Genomic DNA, 21,696 nt, shown 5'->3' on the forward strand with positions numbered 1-21,696 from the left:
AAAAAGAAAAGCAATTGAAGGAAAGCTTCAGAGAAACAACACATACAAGTATTTTGGTCTTTTCGGGATTCAGGTGGCATTTTAGTGACTCCGCAGTCACACGGCCGTTTTGATATAAGTTTTACTAACGCTCCTGTATTCTATCAGTGCATCAAGTGTATCCTAAACAGCTGAATGTGTGTGTGTGCCCGTGCCCACGTATACTGAGAGGGCCTTTTGATTTTTTTCAGTCAGAGAGTGAAGCCCACCATGTCGTGACACTGAGCTGCAGCTACTGTTCACCCCTTCCCCCATTCCTCAGTAGGAAGGAAACTGGCTGCGTTGTGTGTGTGTGTGTGTGTGTGTGTGAGCGAGAGGACGGTCTCAGTCATATTATATTAAACAGGATTTTCCCCGAGCAGAGTGCTCCTGCCACTGAGCTTCCGAAGTCTTCTTCAGGATTCCCGCCTCAGCACAAACTCTGCTGGCCGCGCTGGGAGCCGACTTGTTTGTTTTGGAGCGTCATTGTTCCGGAGCTGCAGAAGCCATGAGTCAGCACCGCCGTCACTCCGCCCACCTGCCACGCATTGCTCAATTATTAAATGTCTGGCTGCTTTTATGTCACCAAGTTTTTCCTGGTGGTATTTATAGCAGCAAAATCATTCGCATACACCCATTGTTAGCTGAGGAAAAGCCAGCTTTTTACAGTCAGACTCTTATTTTCTTTTGTCAGATATTCCATAGTATTGTAAAAACCCAGCTGGGGTCACAGATGCAGCCTCCCTGCACCACACGATGCACAGCTACACGGTCTTACAGTAGCTAGATCCGCAAGGTTGATATTTTAGCTAGAAACAAGCCTAACTGTGTGTATGCCGTATAAATGTGCAAAGACAGTACTGCATGTAGAGTTATCTAGAAGTGCAAAGTCAAGGGCAACTGGATTTTAGGTTTCATCCAAGGTCTCATCCAGGTCTCATCCAAAAGGCTTCTGCAGTTTGTACTGACTGGTTGGGAGTCCCAGGCATTTAACCTTTACATCTTTCGAGTCATTGGGGTCACATGTGGGCCGTTAGTCTACCTGGCTGTCATGTTTGGAGTCGCATGATTCAAGGCAAAGTATCTTCAAGAACATAAAGAGTCCAGTTGCCCTTGACTTAGCGCTCCCAGATAAACCATGACCCCGATGACTGAGATTCTTCACAGATGCATGTACATGTACACAACAACCACACAATGGCTGGAGCAATGTTGGCCACAGTATATCACACTGCTGGACATAATATTGAAAGTCAATGCTGTTGATACTTAAAAACGGCTAAACTGCCCACTTTTTTTTCTTTTTGACGTTGCTTTATCTATTTCTATATTTTATTAAAAAGCGACTCCGATTCTGCTAGAATCAGGCAGTTGTTTGCGCAGAATTCTGTTGAGGAGTTTCCAACTGTTGGCTTCCAACAGCACTTTCTATTGGTCCATGGACGTTGTGAAATACCTGTGTGTAGCCCCGGAAGTGTGCTACAGAGTTTGCACAAGGTTGAACATTATGTCAAGTATTATCCATCCTAGAAAACAGCTAACTAGAATGCTACAGAAAACACTTGGATGTAAACAATCACTATCGTTACCCTCATCCCTTTTGATGTTGTCCCTGCTTCACTCTCTTTTGGCTCTGTTTGTGGTCTGTCCCAACTCCTAAGGAAAATATCAGTGCTATGAGAGTGGTGAGAGTGAACCAAAACAGTAAAGTTGCAGACTAGGCAGATCAAATATGAGCCGATATCGACTATAAGGTAAGGTATATAGTTGATCGGGAGCTAGAGATTTGGGTGACTCTCTGTAGGTTCTTGGTGACAAGCAACCCCTTTCATTGCCACACTGTTTTTTTTTCTTTTAACGTTGTCTTTTGATACATTGTTATAGCCTCTTTAACAAACTTTTCAGCACTTTTAGACTTGAGTATTAGCCAGCTGTGTCTGATTTAATCTCCTAACCTGATTTATTTGTTGTAAACCGTCAACAAAAGTCATTACTCATAGCAATTACACTGAAATCAATGTTACAACAACCTCAAAGAAATAAGTCCTCTAATAAGTGACGCCTTGCAGTCACACCTGATGTGACGACTGGAAGACATACCGAGATTGGGACTATCCACCATCCTTACAAAAAATAACCTTTCATTTGATCTTCGTTTATGTAAGAGACTATTGCCTGCCAGGCCCATGGGTGCACACCCAGGACACCCTGATGGTAAAACCGAGCCATGGTCATGTCCCGTCACAATGTCTGACCAAACCCATGACCCGCTGGAGAGGAATCTCAGTGTCACAGTAATGGGATTAGGAGGTTACACCAGCTCTCTCTGTGTGTGTGTGTGTGTGTGTGTGTGTGTGTGTCATATGATATAATGTTATTTTGTCTCATACCGAACATTTCTTTCCCTGTTATCCCCTTGAGTTTCTGTGGTGGAGTGCTCTTTAAGTGTGCACTTTTTTTATTTGTAGTCGGAGATGTTCCTTTCCCTGAATATTATAATTATCTACATTTTAAATTGAGTTACCTTTTATAATTTAAATCGTGGGGATTTATGTTAAAAAAATGAAAAGATAAATAGTTCTCCTGAGGACCTGAAGGCAGGCTGCGACCCTGTTAATTGGATTTGTTTATGATCAGTCTGTGCTTTATTTCCAGGTCGTTTCAGATGTCCAGTTGTTCGCCTCACTGCTCTGCCATCTGTTTTTAGCTGCATTCATGCTTGAAGAAAGTTTTTGCCTATCCTCATCTGTAGACAAACGCACACACGCATGCACAAACACACACACACACACACAAACACACACACACACAGTGATGTGACAGTGTAGAGGTGTGTAATTGGGTCTTTGTTGATGGAACTGTGTTTAAGCCAGCGAAAACATATGGTGTGTGTGTGTGTGTGTGTGTGTGTGTGTGTGTGTGTGTGTGTGTGTGTGTGTGTGTCAGGGTTAGAATTCGAGATGATCCCATCCTCTCTCTCTCTCTCTCTCTCTCTCTCTCTGTCTCTCTTTCTCTCTCTCTGTAACACACATCTTTGCAGGAGGGTGTGGGTGTGAACTTTTTGAACTTGGCCTAAGCTTCCACATTTTTGGGGGGTTTTCTTTCTCTAAAAAGCACATTTCTGACTGATGACATTACCAACTCCAGCATCTCTTGCAACACATTGCAACACCTTACTGTACAAGTGCAAAGTGGTACATAATTATTCTATTTTAAATACTCGTAAAAGAAAACTATAAATCATAATCTCTGTTTAATGTGCTGCGTAAAGCGATGCTTTGTAGTTTTCTTCACAGTGTGGACAATGGAGGCTTTGGTTAGCTTGGCAAAGTACTAATGGATTCCAACAGAGACAAGTATCTAAACACCCATAGACACTTCTCAAACAATGCATGTAGAATAATCCATCCCAGTGTGCCCTGGAATAATGTCCACATGGGAAGATTCCACACCTAACGATTTACGTCCTTGCCAACATTCAATACAGATGCAGGAAGTGGTGTGCCCGTTATGTAGCAAGGCGGGAAGTGGAGGGTTGGGGTAGTAGATCTGACTTTCATGTAGGAGACCAGTGTCTTTCCCTAAACTTTAGTATAACTTAACCACAGATTGTTTGCCATAACCATGATCGATCAAATGTCATTGAATGTTATTCAGGGTTTAGCATGATCATACAACATTGTCGTTGTTGTCTGGTGGTAGGGTTGTATTATCCATTTCTCTTTAATAATAATAATACATTTTATTTAAAGGCGCCTTTCATGGCACTCAAGGACGCCTTACAAAATTTATAAAAAACATTTAAAGAAGAAAAAGAAAAATCAAACCAGTACAGCATCAAACATTAATCACATAAAAGCCTGCCTAAACAGATACGTTTTAAGACAAGATTTAAAAACTGAGAGACTAGAACTGTTTCGAACTTCCACAGGAAGAGAGTTCCATAAATGGGGAGCAGCATAGCCAAAAGCTCGTGACCCCATAGAAGCTGTCCTAGTGCGTGGCAGAACAAGTGTAAGTGCAGAAGCAGATCTTAGAGTGCGGGAAGGAGTGTGAATATGAAGAAGATCTTGAAGATATGAAGGAGCCAAATTGTTAAGTGCTTTGTAAGTTAAAAGCAAAACTCTCTTTACTGTCTATATGCTCAGTATGTTTCCAACAGTTATGACAAAACATGACTTGGACAGACGGTTCTGACCGATTTAAAGAACAGGATGTAACTGCTGAAACATGCACAAACCAACAGATGAGACTACTACTTACTAGTAACGCTAGCGCTCACCGGAAAAGTGCTTCTAATAGCCCTCACTGGTCTCCGTCCAGAGCAACGGGATCTATTGGTCCATGATATATACTGTCTATGGTTTGCATGCCATGATGTCTCTCTCTTTCTCATGGGTGGGCCAAATTCTCTGGGCGGGCAAAGCAGAGAAAGGGGAGGTAACCTTGCTCCTTATGACCTCATAAGGAGCAAGATTCCAGATCTGCCCATCTGAGCTTTCATTTTCTCAAAGGCAGAGCAGGATACCCAGGGCTCGGTTTACACCTATCACCATTTCTAGCCACTGAGGGACCATAGGCAGGCTGGGGGAACTCATATTAGTGTTAAAAAACCTCATAAAGTGGAATTTTCATGCCATGGGACCTTTTAAAAACGATGAATCATCAAAATAGTTTGCAATTCATTTAATCTTGATCTACGAATCGATTAATCCTTTCAGCTCTACTGACAAAAATCTGACTGTTTGGAATAAACTGCCCATAAATACATGCTACAGGAGAGGTTTTGGAAGTTCCTATAGACATTGTTATGCTTGATTCCCCAACATGTCACTTTGGGAATCCATTGTAAAACTGTGCATCAATTGTGACCACAACTTCTATTCAGTGTTGACTACAAACTATAAACAGCCACCGGTCCATCTTACAGGCGTTGACTGAATTGTGGAAATTTTGGGTGGAGTAGTCTTACTTTATTAGCCCACTCAGCTGGGTAGTATGTTGTATTTATTGTTGTTGCTGTTGCAGTTTTTGGCCGTGCATTTTTGTAACCTTAACAACTGTCGGGCGCACAGAGAGCTTGAACTGCAGCACCTGTTGTTGCTCACAAAGATTTAATGTGGATCAAGCAGCTTGCTCAACAATTACTTTTGGAGAAAATCCTCAAACGAGGCAGAGATAATCTCTTTTTAATAAATGTAGTACACTCACAGTCACAGTTATTTACAATAAAATAATATCACACAAGTGAAAGGGCTCATACACATGCACGTTGACACACACATGCGCACGCACACACACACACACACACACACACACACACACACACACACACACACACACACACACACACACACACACACACACACACACACACACACACACCTTAGCCCACATACAGTGTGACCTTATATTTGCTTAATGAGGAGCTAAGTGAGGTGTGTGTGTGTGTGTTTGTGTTAGATACACCCCAGTGAGTTCAGCATGAGTGCATAACTCAGCAGTGCATACTTCTTCACTGTATTGTACCATAGTATCTGTAAAATGTCAAAGGAAATATTGAAAAGATGCTATAATGACAAAGATTAAACACATAGTGACTTTGAGGTGATCACAAAATAGAAACTATAAATATTCAAGCAGCAGACAAATAAATTGTTGTAGAAATGTCACCTTAATAAATGATAAAAACCTAAAACATGAAGGTAGAATAACCTTAACAAAAGCCTTTAAAAAAAGACTGCTCTACCCAAAAATGTAAATGATTCATTATTCAATAATAAAAAACATAATAATGAACTATTTCTTTTTTATTATTTTAGTGTTTTACTTAGTTTTTTATTGCATCTATAAATGCAAAATGTGTTTGTTTGATTTGCGTATAAAGTGTTACTGTCTAACAGATTGCAGTTAAGCACTGAAAAGGTTCATGACCAAGCTAATGTGTACTCCATGGGCCCAACAAGTAACAGCTAAATATATGCTTGTACTGTATTGTTCAGGTGCAAATTATGTTTCAGTGGACAGTGTTGCATGAGGACAAAAATATTCATATTTCAGCTCAAATAAAGTCTTACAAAGTAAAACACACAAAGCTGGATTCATGTGAGGGAAGTCTGCCTCTCAGTTTGTGTTTGGTGCATTATTCCTCTGTGTGTGTGTGTGTGTGTGTGTGTGTGTGTGTGTGTGTGTGTGTGTGTGTGTGTGTGTGTGTGTGTGTGTGTGTGTGTGTGTGTGCTGCAGTGCCCCTGCTGAAGGGCGAACAGTAAGGCCCTGGTCAGCATGATGGAGGTCTCCTGGGACGTCCTGGGGTTTTTGGATCAATACCCTTCCTCCAGCATCTCCATGCCTCACTGTCCTCTCCCTTCCTCACCCACTGGCTTGACTTTGGGCTATTTATGGTATCTCTATGGATTAACAAGACCCCAACAATCAATGGGCCAAACTTACTATAACTGTACTCTCCCTCCTCTCCTCACTTTGTATCTCTGCTTGTGTCAGCTCCTTTTCTCTGGAAAACTTTTAGTCCTTGTAGTTTCTCTTGTTGTCCTGAAATATGCAAAACTACTAGTAGTGTAATGTCACAAACACAGTGTCCTACAAATAGAAACAAAAGCCAGAGGGAATATAATTTGTAATGCAGGTGCAATGTGATATAGTCTATATTTATATGATAAATCACACAGATTGTGACCTTTCGCTGGTGAAGTGCGAGTTTCTTTGGGTCTTAAGTGGATCTTTTGCACCGATTTGGTAGTTTTTGTGGCTCGCCATGACACCACTTTGGCAGAGTTTGCAGTAGACAGGAGTGTCAATAGAAATTGGGTCACCCACAGTGCAATTTGTACCACCTCCTGTCCAGACCACATCTTAGCAGTGGTGGTGTAATTGTGTTATTTTGTGGCTTTATATGGCAAAGTCACAACAACATCAAGCACTTCAGAGTCAAATAAACTTCTTTTATAGGTGTTGAATTTGACTGCTTTATTTTTTCGACCAGTGACTCATTAAATGGGAGAGACATTTTATTGAACTACAAAGTTTGTTATAGCTGCACATTTCATTATGCTATAAATAACTGTTTTCCAGCTGTTGTGACATTACAAGTCAAGCAATAAATGACTAGAACTGATGAGATTGGTTGTGATTGTTGCCTACCACAACTAGGGTTGCAAAGGGGCGAACATATTCCGGTAAATTTACAGAAACTTTCCATGGAAAGTTAAGCTTGGGAATTTTTGGAAACATTCCAATTTGGAAACTTTCATGGGAATTAATGGGAATTAATTGGAATTAATGGAAATTATGGGAATTAATGGGAATTTACGAGAATTAACTGGAAATGTTGGGTAATTCATACAAACCCCATCCTATACAAACATATAAATATAAACATTTCAGCTTCAATTGGCTGTAGAATGTTGGATTCTAGAAATTATCTGTGAAATGGGTGGGGCCTCAATACCCCTGCAGTAGGCTAAGTAGTAGCCCAAACCATTTTTAACATATGAAGGTAGCTAGCATGCTGCCTTTGATTTACTATGGTTATGGTTATATGTGTGCTAAGCTAACCATCAGCGCTGTCTTATTGTTTCCAGCCTATCAAGAACAAGTGGGCTATTAACACACATACTGTAGGTTAATAGAAATGGGTTATGTATTCCCTTCCCCCCCCAAAAAGGAAAAAAAAACTCCTGTATTTTAAAAACTAAATGTTGGCAAGTATGTAGTAGCCTATGCTGATTACTGCATGCGTGCATGTCATTAACGAATATAGGGAGTACATTCAACTGAAGTTGCATTAAATCAGGTTGTTTTAACCAAGATTATGCTGCAAGATGTTGTTATAGACTAACAGTATTATAACAAGCAATATTCAAAATATCCAGTTTTTTCCCATTAATTCCCGTTTATTCTTGTTAATTCCCATATATTCACGTTAATTCCCATGGAAAGTTTCCAACTTTGAAAATTCCCTGAATTTTGCAACCCTAACCACAACATCCCCAAATGATAACTAGTTTGTTCTAATCAAACCACTTTTACACCTGCAACTGTATCAACTGTGTGATGGTATACTTATTTATAAAATGAACAAACACCTCCAAGTATGTCAGCAGCATTAACCCGTACTAACACCTGTGTGCAATCTGATTCAGATAAACAGGGCAATTAAGATACAGTATAATTGATTAAATCTGGAGTGACCTGTGATTGGCCAAGTCTCCCCTCACGGCTAGATTTACTAAAGCCTGATTACAGAACCAAGGAGGAGGTGCAGTAGTCTAGTTTTCTCTCAGACCACTTGAATTACAATATGCTGAAAGATTATTATGGAATTTTTGCCCAACAACGCCAAAAATAAACTGCCTCCCCCAGGTTTAAGTCATTTGTCAAGCAAAAAATGCCAAACATTTCAAGGTTCCAGCTTCTCAAATATGAGGATTGAATGCTTTTACTTGTCTTATATTATAGTAAACTGAATTTTTGAGGGTTTGGAATAAAAGTAATAAATACATAAAATACAGAAGATAATAAAACATACTTTACAACAGCTCTACCCTTTAGATCAGATGTTATCCTCATATTCATCTTACCAACATATCATACAGCACCATTCAACAGCACACACTCCCAATCTGTATCTGATCTCGTGATTTGTAAACCATATGTGGTCATTGTGGTTTGCTCCTCACTTCAACAATAGCTCGAGTTGAGCACAATGGCACTCTGACCCCCCATTTCCTTTAGTGGCAATCCTGATTAACTAAGTGACAAGCTTCTCCCATGCCATTGTTAATGTATCAGTGTCTTGAGTCCCTGTGGAGGGCAGTAACTCCGCTCAACTAATCATTTAGCGATGGTTATCGTCCAGTTGTTCATTGTTGCAGGCTGGGAGATGTGCTGTAGATATGGAAGGAGAGGGAGAGGGAGAGAAGAAAGAAAGAAAGAAAGAAACTGGTTGTAATGAGCCACAAAGAGAGGATGGGAATTGAAGCATAAGCAATCGGGAGGGAAGGTTTTTGAGTAAGATGAGAGGCAGGCAGATGAGGCATGCTGTGGGAACAGGAGTGGTTTTAAAATTGTGAAAAAAGTGGTTGCTGTGGCCGGTATATACACACACACACACACACACACACACTAAGGCATGGATACCTGACCCGAGCCCGACGGGTCCCGAAGGGCTGGGCCGGGTTCGGATATTTAGAAATGATGTTCGGTAGGTGTGTGTGTGTGTGTGTGTGTGTGTGTGTGTGTGTGTGTGTGTGTGTGTGGTGTACGTGGGCACAAGAGAGATAGAGAAAGAGGAAGCAGACATGTTTTATGCAACCGGAGCAGAGTTGGTGGAATAAGTTTGAGTTTTGTACACAGTGTGTGCGGTGTGCAAAATAAACCCCAGACTGAAAGCCAAGTTCATTCATTTGCTCACCAGAAATGGGATTTGAACCCCTGACGTTATTCATTTTATAACGTCCCCTGGTTTTCTGACCAAGGTCGGAAATGAACCAATCAGGAAAGGTTAACACATTGGACATTTTAACAGCTTATTAATGTGCGCTTGTTGCCCCGTATTCGCTGATGCGCTCATCTGTTGACATTTCCAAATGCCTTCCTACAGTTGCTTAATAAAAGCGAGTTTTCCACACAAAAACGTAGCCTACATGCGTCATTAGTATCAGAAAATAAATTAGATTTTAACTGTGTCGGGCTCGGGCACAATTTTCTTAATGTCTGTCGGACTCCAGCCAGGTTTGGTCACGGCTCTGTCGGACGCGGGCCGGGCTCGGACAGAAAAATTTGGCCCAATCCGGACTCTAACACACACACACTACCATGAACCTACGGAATAAGGTCATTTAACACTCAAAATCTGAAACATTGCATTACACACACTTGTTATTTTTTTGTTGGCATTTTGCCTTTATCTGAACAAACATTTTAACCAAAAAGGTTCAAGCTTCAGCTTTATGTCATTATATAATACATACTGGGGTCTTGGAGTAGCATATATTGGATATGACGGGAAAGATAATACTCTTGTGGATTCAAAGAGAGCCATAATAATCCTGTGTGATGATGTTATTACACATAGTAGCCAATTCCATTTAGTGAGATCATTTTCTGAAACTTGTGTCACTGTATGAAATGACCCGTTGTAACCTCTAGGATCATAGCGTGTTTTTTTTTCCTATGGTGTTATTCAAGGTCTTGGTGTCTTAATGTGGTATTTCTGAGGGGATGTTTGACAATTTTGATCAATTCTCAAGTGATAAAAAATGGTTAAATTGTGCACCAAATCTGTGTAACAAACAGTATCAACCAAAACGCTGCTGCAACAACTTATGAGACATAAGTGAGCATGATAATGGCCATCATACACTCATATATATATATATATATATATATATATATATATATATATATATATATATATATATATGAGTACTAAGCCCTTGTACACTTTCACAATTTATTTTAATGAATTAGTTAATATTTATTTATGATTTATGACTACGAAAACATGACACAGTGCTGAGCTGAGATGGGGAGGAGAGACTGGAGTGGTCCGAGTAGGCAGGGAGGGAGAGAGTAGTGGAGGGGACAGTTGTTGGAGTGTCACACATGGCCTGATACCAGACCACTGTAAGACCACCGGGACCTGGTAGTCCCCATTTGCCAGACCTTCCTCCACAGCACCGCGGAGGAGGGTCTGGCTAGTCCACACAGCATTCCGGGATGGGAGAAAAACGTGCTCTGGTTTATTGGCATTTCTGTAAACCAATCACAATCGACATGGGCGCCGGACAGAGCCACTGTGCCGCTGCAAAATAGCTTCGGGAAGGAACTCGTTTTGGTGGAACAAGTTGTTTTAGTTGTGCAACAGAAAACTCAGATTGGACATATAGTTTAGCTAGCTGTTTGGATTTACCCTGCAGAGGACCATAGTCCTCATAAATCGACTGGAGTTTAAAATTCCAACACAAAGAAAGCAGAAGGTGACGGACATCCGGCCGAAAAGAGTGACATCCTGCGAAATTTTCAGTGGCAACATAGCAATCCCGGAAGTGGAACTTCGTGGATATAGACTAGAACCTGGTGACTGTTTGTGTGTGTGTGTGTGTGATAGACTAGAAAGGGAGGGAGACGAAACTGTATTAAGCTCTCTGGGCAGCTGATACCAAATTCTGATACTATTTTTATATACTGAACACGTCAAACACAAGTTTATAGGTGTGAGTGAAACTATGGTGACTCTGTACTGTGGTATGACAGTGTTGCCGTAAATCAGAGAATCAATAACCAGAGGATTCAATTCATCGTGATGACTTCACCTCTACAGATAAAGAAAACACCTGAGCTACTTTCTGCTACGTGAGTTCTACTAGGATTGTACTTGTGTGACAGCTACAGTAAGCCCCTGCCTGGTGTAGAGGTGATCATTGTATTTACCTTAATCAAAGGCTCTTAGAGCTCTGCACTGCAGGTCTGATCGGTCAAATAGTTTGGACTTGAACTAAACTTAAAGTGCAAATAAAGCCTAAACAGCCTTGTAAAAAACAGGACATCATTCTGAAAAAACCCCTTAAGAACTCGATTTTTTTTCTGCTCAAGTGATTTTAATTCCACATTTTAAAGAAGAGGGGTCAGTGTACACTACTTGTTTGCAAAGACTACACATTATTTTTAAGCCCTTGCAGAGTTTTTGTTATTGTCTCCATTTCTGACTGAAACCATGTTTTTAAACAGTTGCACTCCTATTCATACCTGGAAGCTGCTATAGTACCATCGCAGTCTGATTTGTTGGCCACTGAGTAGCTCAACTGGACCACGTGTGGCTTAAAGGCCATGCTCGAGTGCACCTTAGCCATGGTAATGAGGGAGGAGCAAGTGCTGCTCTTTGACCTTACATACTCAGATTTATCAGATCAGTCACTTACTCTTTCTCAACCTCTAATTCCTCGGTCGTTTTTTCTAAGTATTTTATAAAAAATGATCAAACCACACACAAAGAATAAAACAACAGCACAAGACCTGCATATGTAGAGATGAAAACACAAGTGTTGAACTTGACTGGGGATGGCTCACTCTGGACAAACACCACACACCTACATGGGCATCTAACTCACTAACCGTAAACAAACCAGCCAACACTTTTTAAGAAGACAAATATTAAATTTAGCTTTTAACAATAACAAACTTGTCCTTTCCAGTGGGGCTGAACCATTTTGTGGAAAAAAATCACATTGTGATTTTCCTGCCAGATATTGCGATTGCAATTTGATTTAATTTTTTTTTTTTACCTACGTATTGCACCTTCTGCGATCATGTTAGATAAAGTGATACAAATTAAATGAAAGATCAACTGAAAAAAAGGACATTTCTGTAAAAAATCTGTTTTATTCCAGCATTTATCTTATGAAAAAACAGTAAATATAATAATGAAAAGTGGAATCAAAATGTTAAATCAAATGTTACACCAAACTTAATATTTCACATTCAATTAATCGTGGTCTTCCAGATTTAGCTGATCGCATTATTTTCAAATCGCGATTGTCCGATTTGAAAACGATTAATCGCTCAGCCCTACTTTCCAGGGATAATGATGTTTGTGATTCTGCTGATGATTGGGATTATAACATGTTTTTCTCTTAACTTCCAGCTGCATTCTGGGGCGACATTGCTTTAGACGAGGAGGACCTGCGAATGTTCCAGATAGACCGGACGATAGACCTCACACAGCACACACACATGCACACACACTCCCGGCAGGGACACACATCTGGTAAGTGGACTACTGAGTAATCATTATGTAATGCTCTCTCTCTCTCTCATGTTTCCTCTGAAACTCTCTCTCTCATTAACCTACAGCTGCAGACTAAAGCAGCTTCAATAGGAAGGAGTTAGACATGGGCCACCTGAGGATATCAGCCTTTATTGTGCATTGTTCGGGTTTTGATTTTGGCTCTTGTGTGTGTCAGGTGGCCTGGAGGAACATGACATTTCTAAGAAGAGAGGATCTTTATATCTGCTGCTGGAGAGAATACGCAGGTTTGGCTTCGGTAAGAATCCTTAACTTTATTAGTCACTGTAATGATGGTGATTTTTCGTGTTTTAGCCAATAAACTACACATTATGTGTCCTTTAGCTTACTGCAGACATACCATAATGACATCCTAAATCTTGGATTATTTCCTCAAAGTATGTAAACCAACTTTTCTGCAGAGATTTGAAGCTTTGATTAAACTTCTAAAACCCAATTGTCTGAGCAACTTTGAGTGCACTACCAAGTAAGAAGAAGAAGAAGTTTTGGTTGCCGCTTGCCTACTGTAACGATGCAAAAGTTTACAAAAAAGGCTGATGAAGTAAAGTGCTTTGCTTGGATCAGTATCGCACAGAAAGTTGTTTCTTCTTCTTCTTCTGCATTTCAGCTGCAATTAAAGATAGAGGACAGATACATATTTTTGAATGTACCAAGTACAATAAAATAATAATAATAATTGGAGACCAAACAAAAAAAAAAACGTTTTCTGGATGAAATATCAGCCTTTAAATTTAGCTAACAAGTTTATTGCAAAAGCAGTTTGAGCCACTTTAGTGATCTAACTACAGCTATTGTAACACTATTCCCATTATAGCCAGTAGGTCTTTGCAAGAAGTCATTTTGGCTCATAATAACATCATCATATACTGTAGGTTAAGTTGTACTCTACTGAAGCACAGTCAAATCCAGAACTACAGAATGTTTGAGGTACCTTTTTTTAGCCAGCTCAACTCATTCAGTAAACATTATGAACTTCTTAAAATTAAGAAGAGGATATTACACAGCTAGCGCTATATCTGTCTTGAGTTTTATTACTCTCTGATCTGAGAATAAACTCTGAAAGGTCATGTATAATAAGTGATCCAATAATCTCGGAGCACATTTATGATTTACTGAGATTCGTAATAATAGTACAGTAATTTATTCTGTTTGAACAACTTAGATTTGACTGTTGTTTCTTTCTCCTCGCTCGGTTAGACTATCCCCCCAAGAACTCCAGCAAGGGAGCTGCCAATCCCAAGTGCCAAACTGGGAAAGGTGGGAAGACTGGGAACGTCGTGAAGAGCCGTATTCCTCGAGCGGCCACATCCCGAGCTGAGAGGATATGGCCTGGAGGAGTCATTCCCTACGTCATAGGAGGAAACTTCACTGGTAAGCAACTCTACTGGACTGCTGCCCGTACGGCTCAACAGTAAAATACACAGCGACGTGTGATTGTGTAAAAGTAGGATGTGAAATGTGTGTGTTTCAGGTAGTCAGAGGGCCATGTTTAAGCAGGCCATGCGTCACTGGGAAAAACAGACGTGCGTAACTTTCATTGAGAAGACAGATGAGGAAAGCTACATTGTGTTCACCTACAGACCCTGCGGGTGAGTTTGGTGGATCTCTTTGTGTAAGGTGTGTGTGTGTGTGTGTGTGTGTGTGTTTGTGTGTGTGTACTTAGAGTTCAGTAGTGACCTTGTCACAGCGAGAGATGATACAGTCACTCAACAATGGCTCAACTTTCCTTCCTGTCCTGCTGCTGTTTCCCCATCCCACCAATCACGCTTGCTCACTCGAAGTTTTTTGTATGTTTGTGCAGTTTTTTTGTTCATACGCTGCAGAAGTGCATTGTTCTGTCGAGTGGCAGCACGGTGGGGTCATAGTGTGTTTGTACAGTGGTGGCACTTCACTTGTAAAGCTGAAATCAGGACATTTGGGTTCGTCTCTCCAACATGTTGTTGTGCAGATGGTTGAAAGAGTAAGACATGTAGAATATTGACATGATATGTTGATGAGTTGATCAGCAGAAAATTAACCAACAGCATTTAATTGACTAATTAAAGTAATTTATCAAGCAAAAACAAACATCCGCTGGTTCCAGCTTATTAAATAAGAGGATGTGCTGCTTTTTCTAATACTGTGAATTAAAAACCTTTGAGTCCTTGACTGTTAGTTTTACAAAAGAACCAATTTGAAGACATAATGTGCCATGTCATATGTTCTGGTTGCAATATTATAAGCAAATGTTTTTTTTGCATTTAGCAGCATTCAGACTAATTTGATATCTTTGGAAACCTTGATATCTTGACTATAAGTAACATCACTGGTGTCAAACCTCTGTGCTGTTTTGGTATTTTGGTATCAATATGGAAACTCAAATATTGTATTGTATTGACACTAGTACAATACCCAGAGCTAAAATTGAATAGGACTTTATTGGACTGAACAATAATAGTAAGGCAAATAATAGTCTGTGCGCTGTTTCTTTGCTCTCTAAATAATATTTGATGCCTGATGAAGATCTTGAACGATCGACATTATGCACTGTTTCAGTGACTTGTGTTTTGTCAGAAAAAAGAAACTGCGGATGTTTTCCTTAATATTTCCTATTTGGTCCAGCACTTTGTTTGAGTGTGCGTACTTCTCTGTTTTAATTAAATTATAGTTACACAAGTATTTAATTTTAAAATAATTTAGATTTTTAAATGTAAATACCATTGAGATGAGTGAAGGATCTGAGTGTTAACTGATGATGCCAGTTTTCTCGTGCTCTGTGATTCGCTGGCTGCATCAGAGATTAGACACTTTAATCTGATGCATAAATACCCTGCAACTTGGATGCTTGACAGAGCCACTCAGAGACAAAGAGAAATGCAGAAAAATGAGTCATGTTTTATAATAGTACGATAGGACATTTGTGGCATCTGTTGGAAGCGCTACTAGCCATACTAGAGCTGCAAATGCCGGAAGAAAAGACATTATCTACTCCAGTGACTCCTGATCCTTACCCTGCAATCAGCTCGCTGGACAACTTTAATCAGATTTGTTAGCCTGGCACGGACGTCTCGGCTAACCAGAAAAAAAAGAATGACTGTGTGTGTGTGTTCTGTGAGCAGCGATATGTTAATTCTCACAGCTTATTCCCATTAGGTTATGAAACTGTAGTACAGGGCAGGAAATCCTGAATGTGTGTGTGTGTGTGTGTGTGTGTGTGTGTGTGTGTGTGTGTGTGTGTGTGTGTGTGTGTGTGTGTGTTCTCGTTTAACTACATTCGTGGGGTCCAAAAACTGTGAATACTTGTGGGGTCCCGACAGCTTTGTGGGGCCAAAATGAAATGCACTAATGTGTGTGTGTGTGTTTGTGTGTGTGTGTGTTCATACATGTGTGTGTGTGCACTGTTGATGCTTTTTTTTTCCACTGCCAAATGTGTAGTAAATATCATCCGCCTATCTCCCTGCTATCAACTTCCTACTAATCCTTATTAGGTGTTGTTCCTATGTGGGTCGTCGTGGCAACGGGCCCCAGGCTATCTCCATAGGCAAGAACTGTGACAAGTTTGGCATTGTGGTGCACGAACTGGGCCACGTCATTGGCTTCTGGCACGAGCACACGCGGCCTGACCGCGACGATCACGTGACCATCATCCGCGATAACATCCAACCAGGTGAGACTCAGTACCCACGATGCACCTGGGTCTCTGTTAGAATCATTCAGAGTTGTTTCCAGCTGAAGACAAGTGAGAACGTTTATGCACAATGTGTGTGTGTGTGTGTGTGTGTGTGTGTGTGTGTGTGTGTGTGTGTGTGTGTGTGTGTGTGTGTGTGTGTGTGTGTGTGTGTGTGTGTACGTTTTGAAATTCACACTCGTGTCCGGCCCTGTGTGAGTGTGAATGAGGCTTTTAATGACTGTGAAGTCACCTCGACCCCAGTCTCTTTTCCTCCTACACGCTCCTCTGCACCACAACACAATCTGACAGGTGCTAAACCAAATGACACAGCAGCGGATCCGACCTGACCTCAAGTTTTTATTTAGAAACATATCTGAGCTCTCCACTACTACTCTATGGACTTCAAGTGTTTTAATAAAAGCCCATATCCATGCGGACTTAATCATTTAAGTTATGCTTTGTGTGTTCAGTGTAAAGAATATACTTGTTTTGCGTTCATGGTAACACTCTGTCCTTGTTTATTTGTATGTGTGGTTCCCAGGCCAGGAGTATAACTTCCTCAAGATGGAGCCAGGGGAGGTCAACTCTCTCGGGGAGCCATATGATTTTGATAGCATCATGCACTATGCCAGGAACACCTTCTCACGGTAACCAGCGGGACATTCTCATCTCTCTTGACCTGTGTTGAATTTACAAAACAGATCAGAAACACGATCTGCCAAAACAGATTTTTCTCAAGTTTATATCTGCTCTGTAATTTTGTGACCTTGATGGTTTAAAAAAAAAAAAAAAAAAAAAAAAAAGTTTCTCTATATTGATGTTGATAAAGGTACACTATGCTGTTTTCTGCTGCTAGGAAAACCATGGCTTTATTGTTAACCTCCATTGCAAATTAAAATGTATCTGTTCACGGACAAATTAATCCATTAAAGTTTTATTCATGTTACGTTTAGTAATGTTTATTCATGTCATTCTAATGAAATAGCTGCAATTTTCGCCACATAATTACTTAGATTCTGTTTGTGGTGGTAGCTGAACGGTTAGCGAACAAGCAAGCTAACATTAGCCAGCAGCTAAATCTTTTATTTGATTTCCTTGAAATCATCGCATGATGTGGGGTAAATCTCTCTTTTTCTTCCTGAAGAGGGATGTTCCTCGACACCATCCTTCCATCCAGAGATGAAAATGGGGTCCGGCCTGCTATCGGCCAGCGGACCAGGCTCAGTAAAGGAGACATTGCACAGGCAAGGAAGCTGTATAGATGTCCAGGTACTGATATATTTACTATTTACTAAGACCACAGCGTGTGTGTGTGTGTGTGTGTGTGTGTGTGTGCTGTTGTTCTAGCCAGCAAACAAAAAGATGACCTCTGTTTATCTGCTTGTATCTTTGGCGTAAAAATGTTCCCGCCTCTCCATTCCCAAAGGCACAGTTGAGTAATTTGTTTTTCCATGTCACGCTTCCCTCTCTGTTTTAGGGGTCTCACACGCGTCACACACACACTCTTCCCATCAGTTCTTGCGCACACCCATGCTGTTCGGGGCGTCCCTCTGGTCCCTCTTGCATGGTTCTTACGTGATCTAGATCTGCTCTCACGCTGAGCTGTGCGGTAATGACGCAATGGTTTACGATTGCAAATGCTGCCATCCCTTTTTTGGCCCACACACATGCTCACATCCCCAGGACAGGTTCATGTTTGAGGTCATCATTTACGCACAATGGACTGTATCTGAGACAAAATGAACAAATAATATTTGTCACCATTCTGGTCTATTACATTCACTAAAGCTTCTGTTTTATAGTGTTTTTGTGTGTATTTGTAATATTTTTTGACTATGTCTGTTCTGTTGTAATCCAATTTATCTAACAATATGCAAGTATGGCATTTTTTTATTTGTTAATATTAATAACGCCACATATTATATTATATATATATATCATATATTAGTATATATACCAGTATATGTTATTCTGCTAAATCAGTTTTGATACTGGAGCACTGTGTTTGTGTGTTCCAGCTGGAAATAGATACAACTTCAACCTTATAAGGTCATATTTGAGTGATACCATATTCACTGACAGATGAACAGAGCCCCAGGGCATTGTGGGGGAAAACAGCATGCATGATGGGATAGGAGGGGCACATTTGGCTAACCTCCTTTTGAGAGGGAGCGACGGCGTCAAACTCAGAATAAAGGACGAAGAGAGCAATATTGTCTGATCGTTTTCCATGAATTCCCAACCAGCTGTAACAGTTTTCTTTTGTTGTCTTCATTGTGATAAATTTAAAGTCTGTCTATCTGGTTCACTTACAGTAAATGACTGTAATTCTTTAATTATTTCTGCGAAATGGTGACGAGGCTTAATGACTGTGGTCGGACCTCACACACAGGAACACAAACACGCATACGGCAGCCTCCAACATGCAAATCTAAAACGACAACATTAAACACAAGTTTGTTTGGGAGGGTCATTTTAATTCCTTTCATGTTTTCTGAATCATAATTGCACGTCTAACAGTTTCCATATGGACAGATCAGATATACTGTAGAATGAGGCTGTTGTTTTGACAAAATAGTCTGTAGTATATTTATTTTGGTAAATTGGCAGCAAAATATTGAGAATAATATTAAACATGAGAGCCGTGTGTTCTTTAGTAATGTACCAGTCATAAGTATCGGTACACAGCTGAAAGGATTACGCATACCAGCAGGACTCACCACAAAAATCTAACTCCATCTGTGTGTGTGTGTGTGTGTGTGTGTGTGTGTGTGTGTGTGTGTGTTGCAGCATGCGGAGAGACACTCCAAGAGTCAACGGGCAACTTCTCGTCTCCTGGTTACCCCAACGGATACCCTTCGTACACACACTGTGTCTGGAGAATATCTGTTACACCCGGAGAAAAGGTACACACACACACACACACACACACACACACACACACACACACACACACACACACACACACACACACACACACACACAGTAGCACCCTGAATGTGCTTGCACTAACAATAAGAGACTGCTGACAGAATGACTGTATATTGATTATATCCTCACACTACAGGTATCACCCTCTTCCATTTTTCCACCTCCTCTCGTCTGGTCTCCAAAGTGCAAACATCTGTATTATATATACGAGCACCAATCTGACCAATCTTTGAATTGTAATTGCACTGTTACTACTACCTTGGCCAACTTTTATTAGTTGGTCTCAGGGTGTTTGGTGCCACCTTTTACTTTTATTTGCTAATGTCTTAGTTAATTGGCATAATACCATTGTTAACGTATTAATTATTTATTTAATTAATGTATTATGTTTTAGAGAGATTTGTTTATAAGAGAAGGGGAATATAGATAAATCTTTATTTAGACATTTTATTAAAAAAAAGTTAGAGATTAACTATAACATTCTACAATGTGAATTCTCAGCCCTTATATATTTTATTATCACTCCAGTAAACTAATTAGCATTAATTAGTGTTGTCTGTGTTAGTCAAATACGTATATCTTATATACAAACAGAATCAACAGAACTCAGAAACACCGGTGAAAGTGGAGGTATTAAGTTCCAAATAGGCGTATTAGTCGCTTGCTTTAACATAACCATCGCGGTTATAAAGTAGCTGTAACCCACTACTGACGACATGCTTGACTCCGCAGAGCCCTGAAGCCCAGCCAACACAGCTTTTTTGCTTTTTTTATTCAGAGTTTATTAATATTGAACATATCGCGTTTCCAAATTGCACCAAATTCGACATTGCACATTCTTGGGTTCCCAGCAATACACACACCAAGTGTGAAGTAGATCGGATGAACGTTCTCGGGAATATGCAAGGACACACAAACGGCTCTCCAATGATAGTAGAAGAATAGAATAGGATTATAAATATTTACTTTTGCTCCTCCAGATTGTTCTTAACTTCACCACCATGGATCTGTATAAAAGCAGTCTGTGTTGGTACGACTACATTGAGGTTCGGGATGGATACTGGAGGAAAGCTCCACTGCTCGGTAAGACCAAGGGACAGTCAGCCAGAGGGGCACTGGTAACCCTTTAATAAACTGGCTTTATTTATTTGATTGTTCCTTCATTAGCTTTTTAATTCTGCTCAAATCACACACTGAAATCCCCTCAGAAGATTAAGACGTCATGATCAGGGTGACAATAGCACTATATCAAAATTATTGTTTATCACATCACATTTCATAGGCTATATTTCATCAACAATCATTGGACAACACAAGTTATGATTCTTACAGAATTTGATTTTATGTGTGTGTTTTTAACAGGCAGGTTTTGTGGAGATAAAGTCCCTGACGTCTTGATCTCCACTGACAGCAGGATGTGGATTGAGTTCCGCAGCAGCAGCAACTGGGTGGGAAAAGGCTTCGCTGCCATTTATGAAGGTACACACAACTATTCAAATAAATATGTCTTAATACAGATTGTAAACTGCATGATGATATAAGGGCTGGTTTCAAATTTGATAAGTGACTGTGACTGCAAAATTCATACTTACATACACATTTCAGGTGTTGTTGGTCAGTGCAGTGAATGCTAATCTGTCCTGTCTGTCTGTGTTTCTCTGTCTCTGTCTGTCTGTCTCTCCTGTGCAGCGATCTGTGGAGGGGAAATCACCAAGGACTCAGGACAGATTCAGTCTCCCAACTATCCTGATGACTACAGACCCTCAAAAGAGTGTGTGTGGAGGATCACTGTGTCCGAGGGATACAACGTCGGGCTCAGCTTCCAGGCCTTTGAGGTGAGTCACACACTGTGTGTGTGTGTGTGTGTGTGTGTGTGTGTGTGTGTGTGTGTGTGTGTGTGTGTGTGTGTGTGTGTGTGTGTGTGTGTGTGTGTGTGTGTGTGCGTGCGTGCGTGGTTCTGTGCGTGGAATGTCTGGGTCATATTTCATGCTCGTATAGCTCCTAGGAAGTTAATAATGTTAGTGGTGCGTATGTGTGTGTGTGTGTGTGTGTGTGTGTGTGTGTGTGTGTACAGAGACACAGAGCAGTTGATGATTCATTTAGTGCTGTTAAAATGTCAGTGAGCTGAATCTCAATCCCTCCTCGACCGAAGTTTAAAGTTCGCCGTTACACAGGAGTGAGGATCAACCTTATTTAAAATCGCTGTAGTCTCAGACACTTCTCTTGGTTAAAACTACAAAAAGATGCCATTTTCCTGAATACAGTAGGATCTGCT

At 40.5% G+C, this 21,696-nt stretch overlaps 1 protein-coding gene across 5 annotated transcripts in view; it reads left to right on the forward strand.

The window, feature by feature from the left end:
- The window catches only part of tll1 (tolloid-like 1), a 52,647-nt gene that overhangs the window by 10,598 nt on the left and 20,353 nt on the right, over positions 1-21,696 (forward strand). For all 5 annotated transcript variants that reach the window (XM_039820240.1, XM_039819917.1, XM_039820171.1 and 2 more), the window contains 11 exons: positions 12,680-12,802; positions 12,999-13,079; positions 14,039-14,212; positions 14,313-14,430; positions 16,309-16,487; positions 17,032-17,137; positions 17,635-17,759; positions 19,281-19,396; positions 20,402-20,504; positions 20,784-20,900; positions 21,111-21,256. In XM_039820240.1, coding sequence (XP_039676174.1) covers positions 12,680-12,802; positions 12,999-13,079; positions 14,039-14,212; positions 14,313-14,430; positions 16,309-16,487; positions 17,032-17,137; positions 17,635-17,759; positions 19,281-19,396; positions 20,402-20,504; positions 20,784-20,900; positions 21,111-21,256 — 1,388 coding nt within the window. The remainder of the gene's footprint in view (positions 1-12,679; positions 12,803-12,998; positions 13,080-14,038; positions 14,213-14,312; positions 14,431-16,308; positions 16,488-17,031; positions 17,138-17,634; positions 17,760-19,280; positions 19,397-20,401; positions 20,505-20,783; positions 20,901-21,110; positions 21,257-21,696) is intronic.

Source organism: Perca fluviatilis, chromosome 1 (genome assembly GCF_010015445.1).
Source record: "Perca fluviatilis chromosome 1, GENO_Pfluv_1.0, whole genome shotgun sequence".
Classification (NCBI taxonomy): domain Eukaryota; kingdom Metazoa; phylum Chordata; class Actinopteri; order Perciformes; family Percidae; genus Perca; species Perca fluviatilis.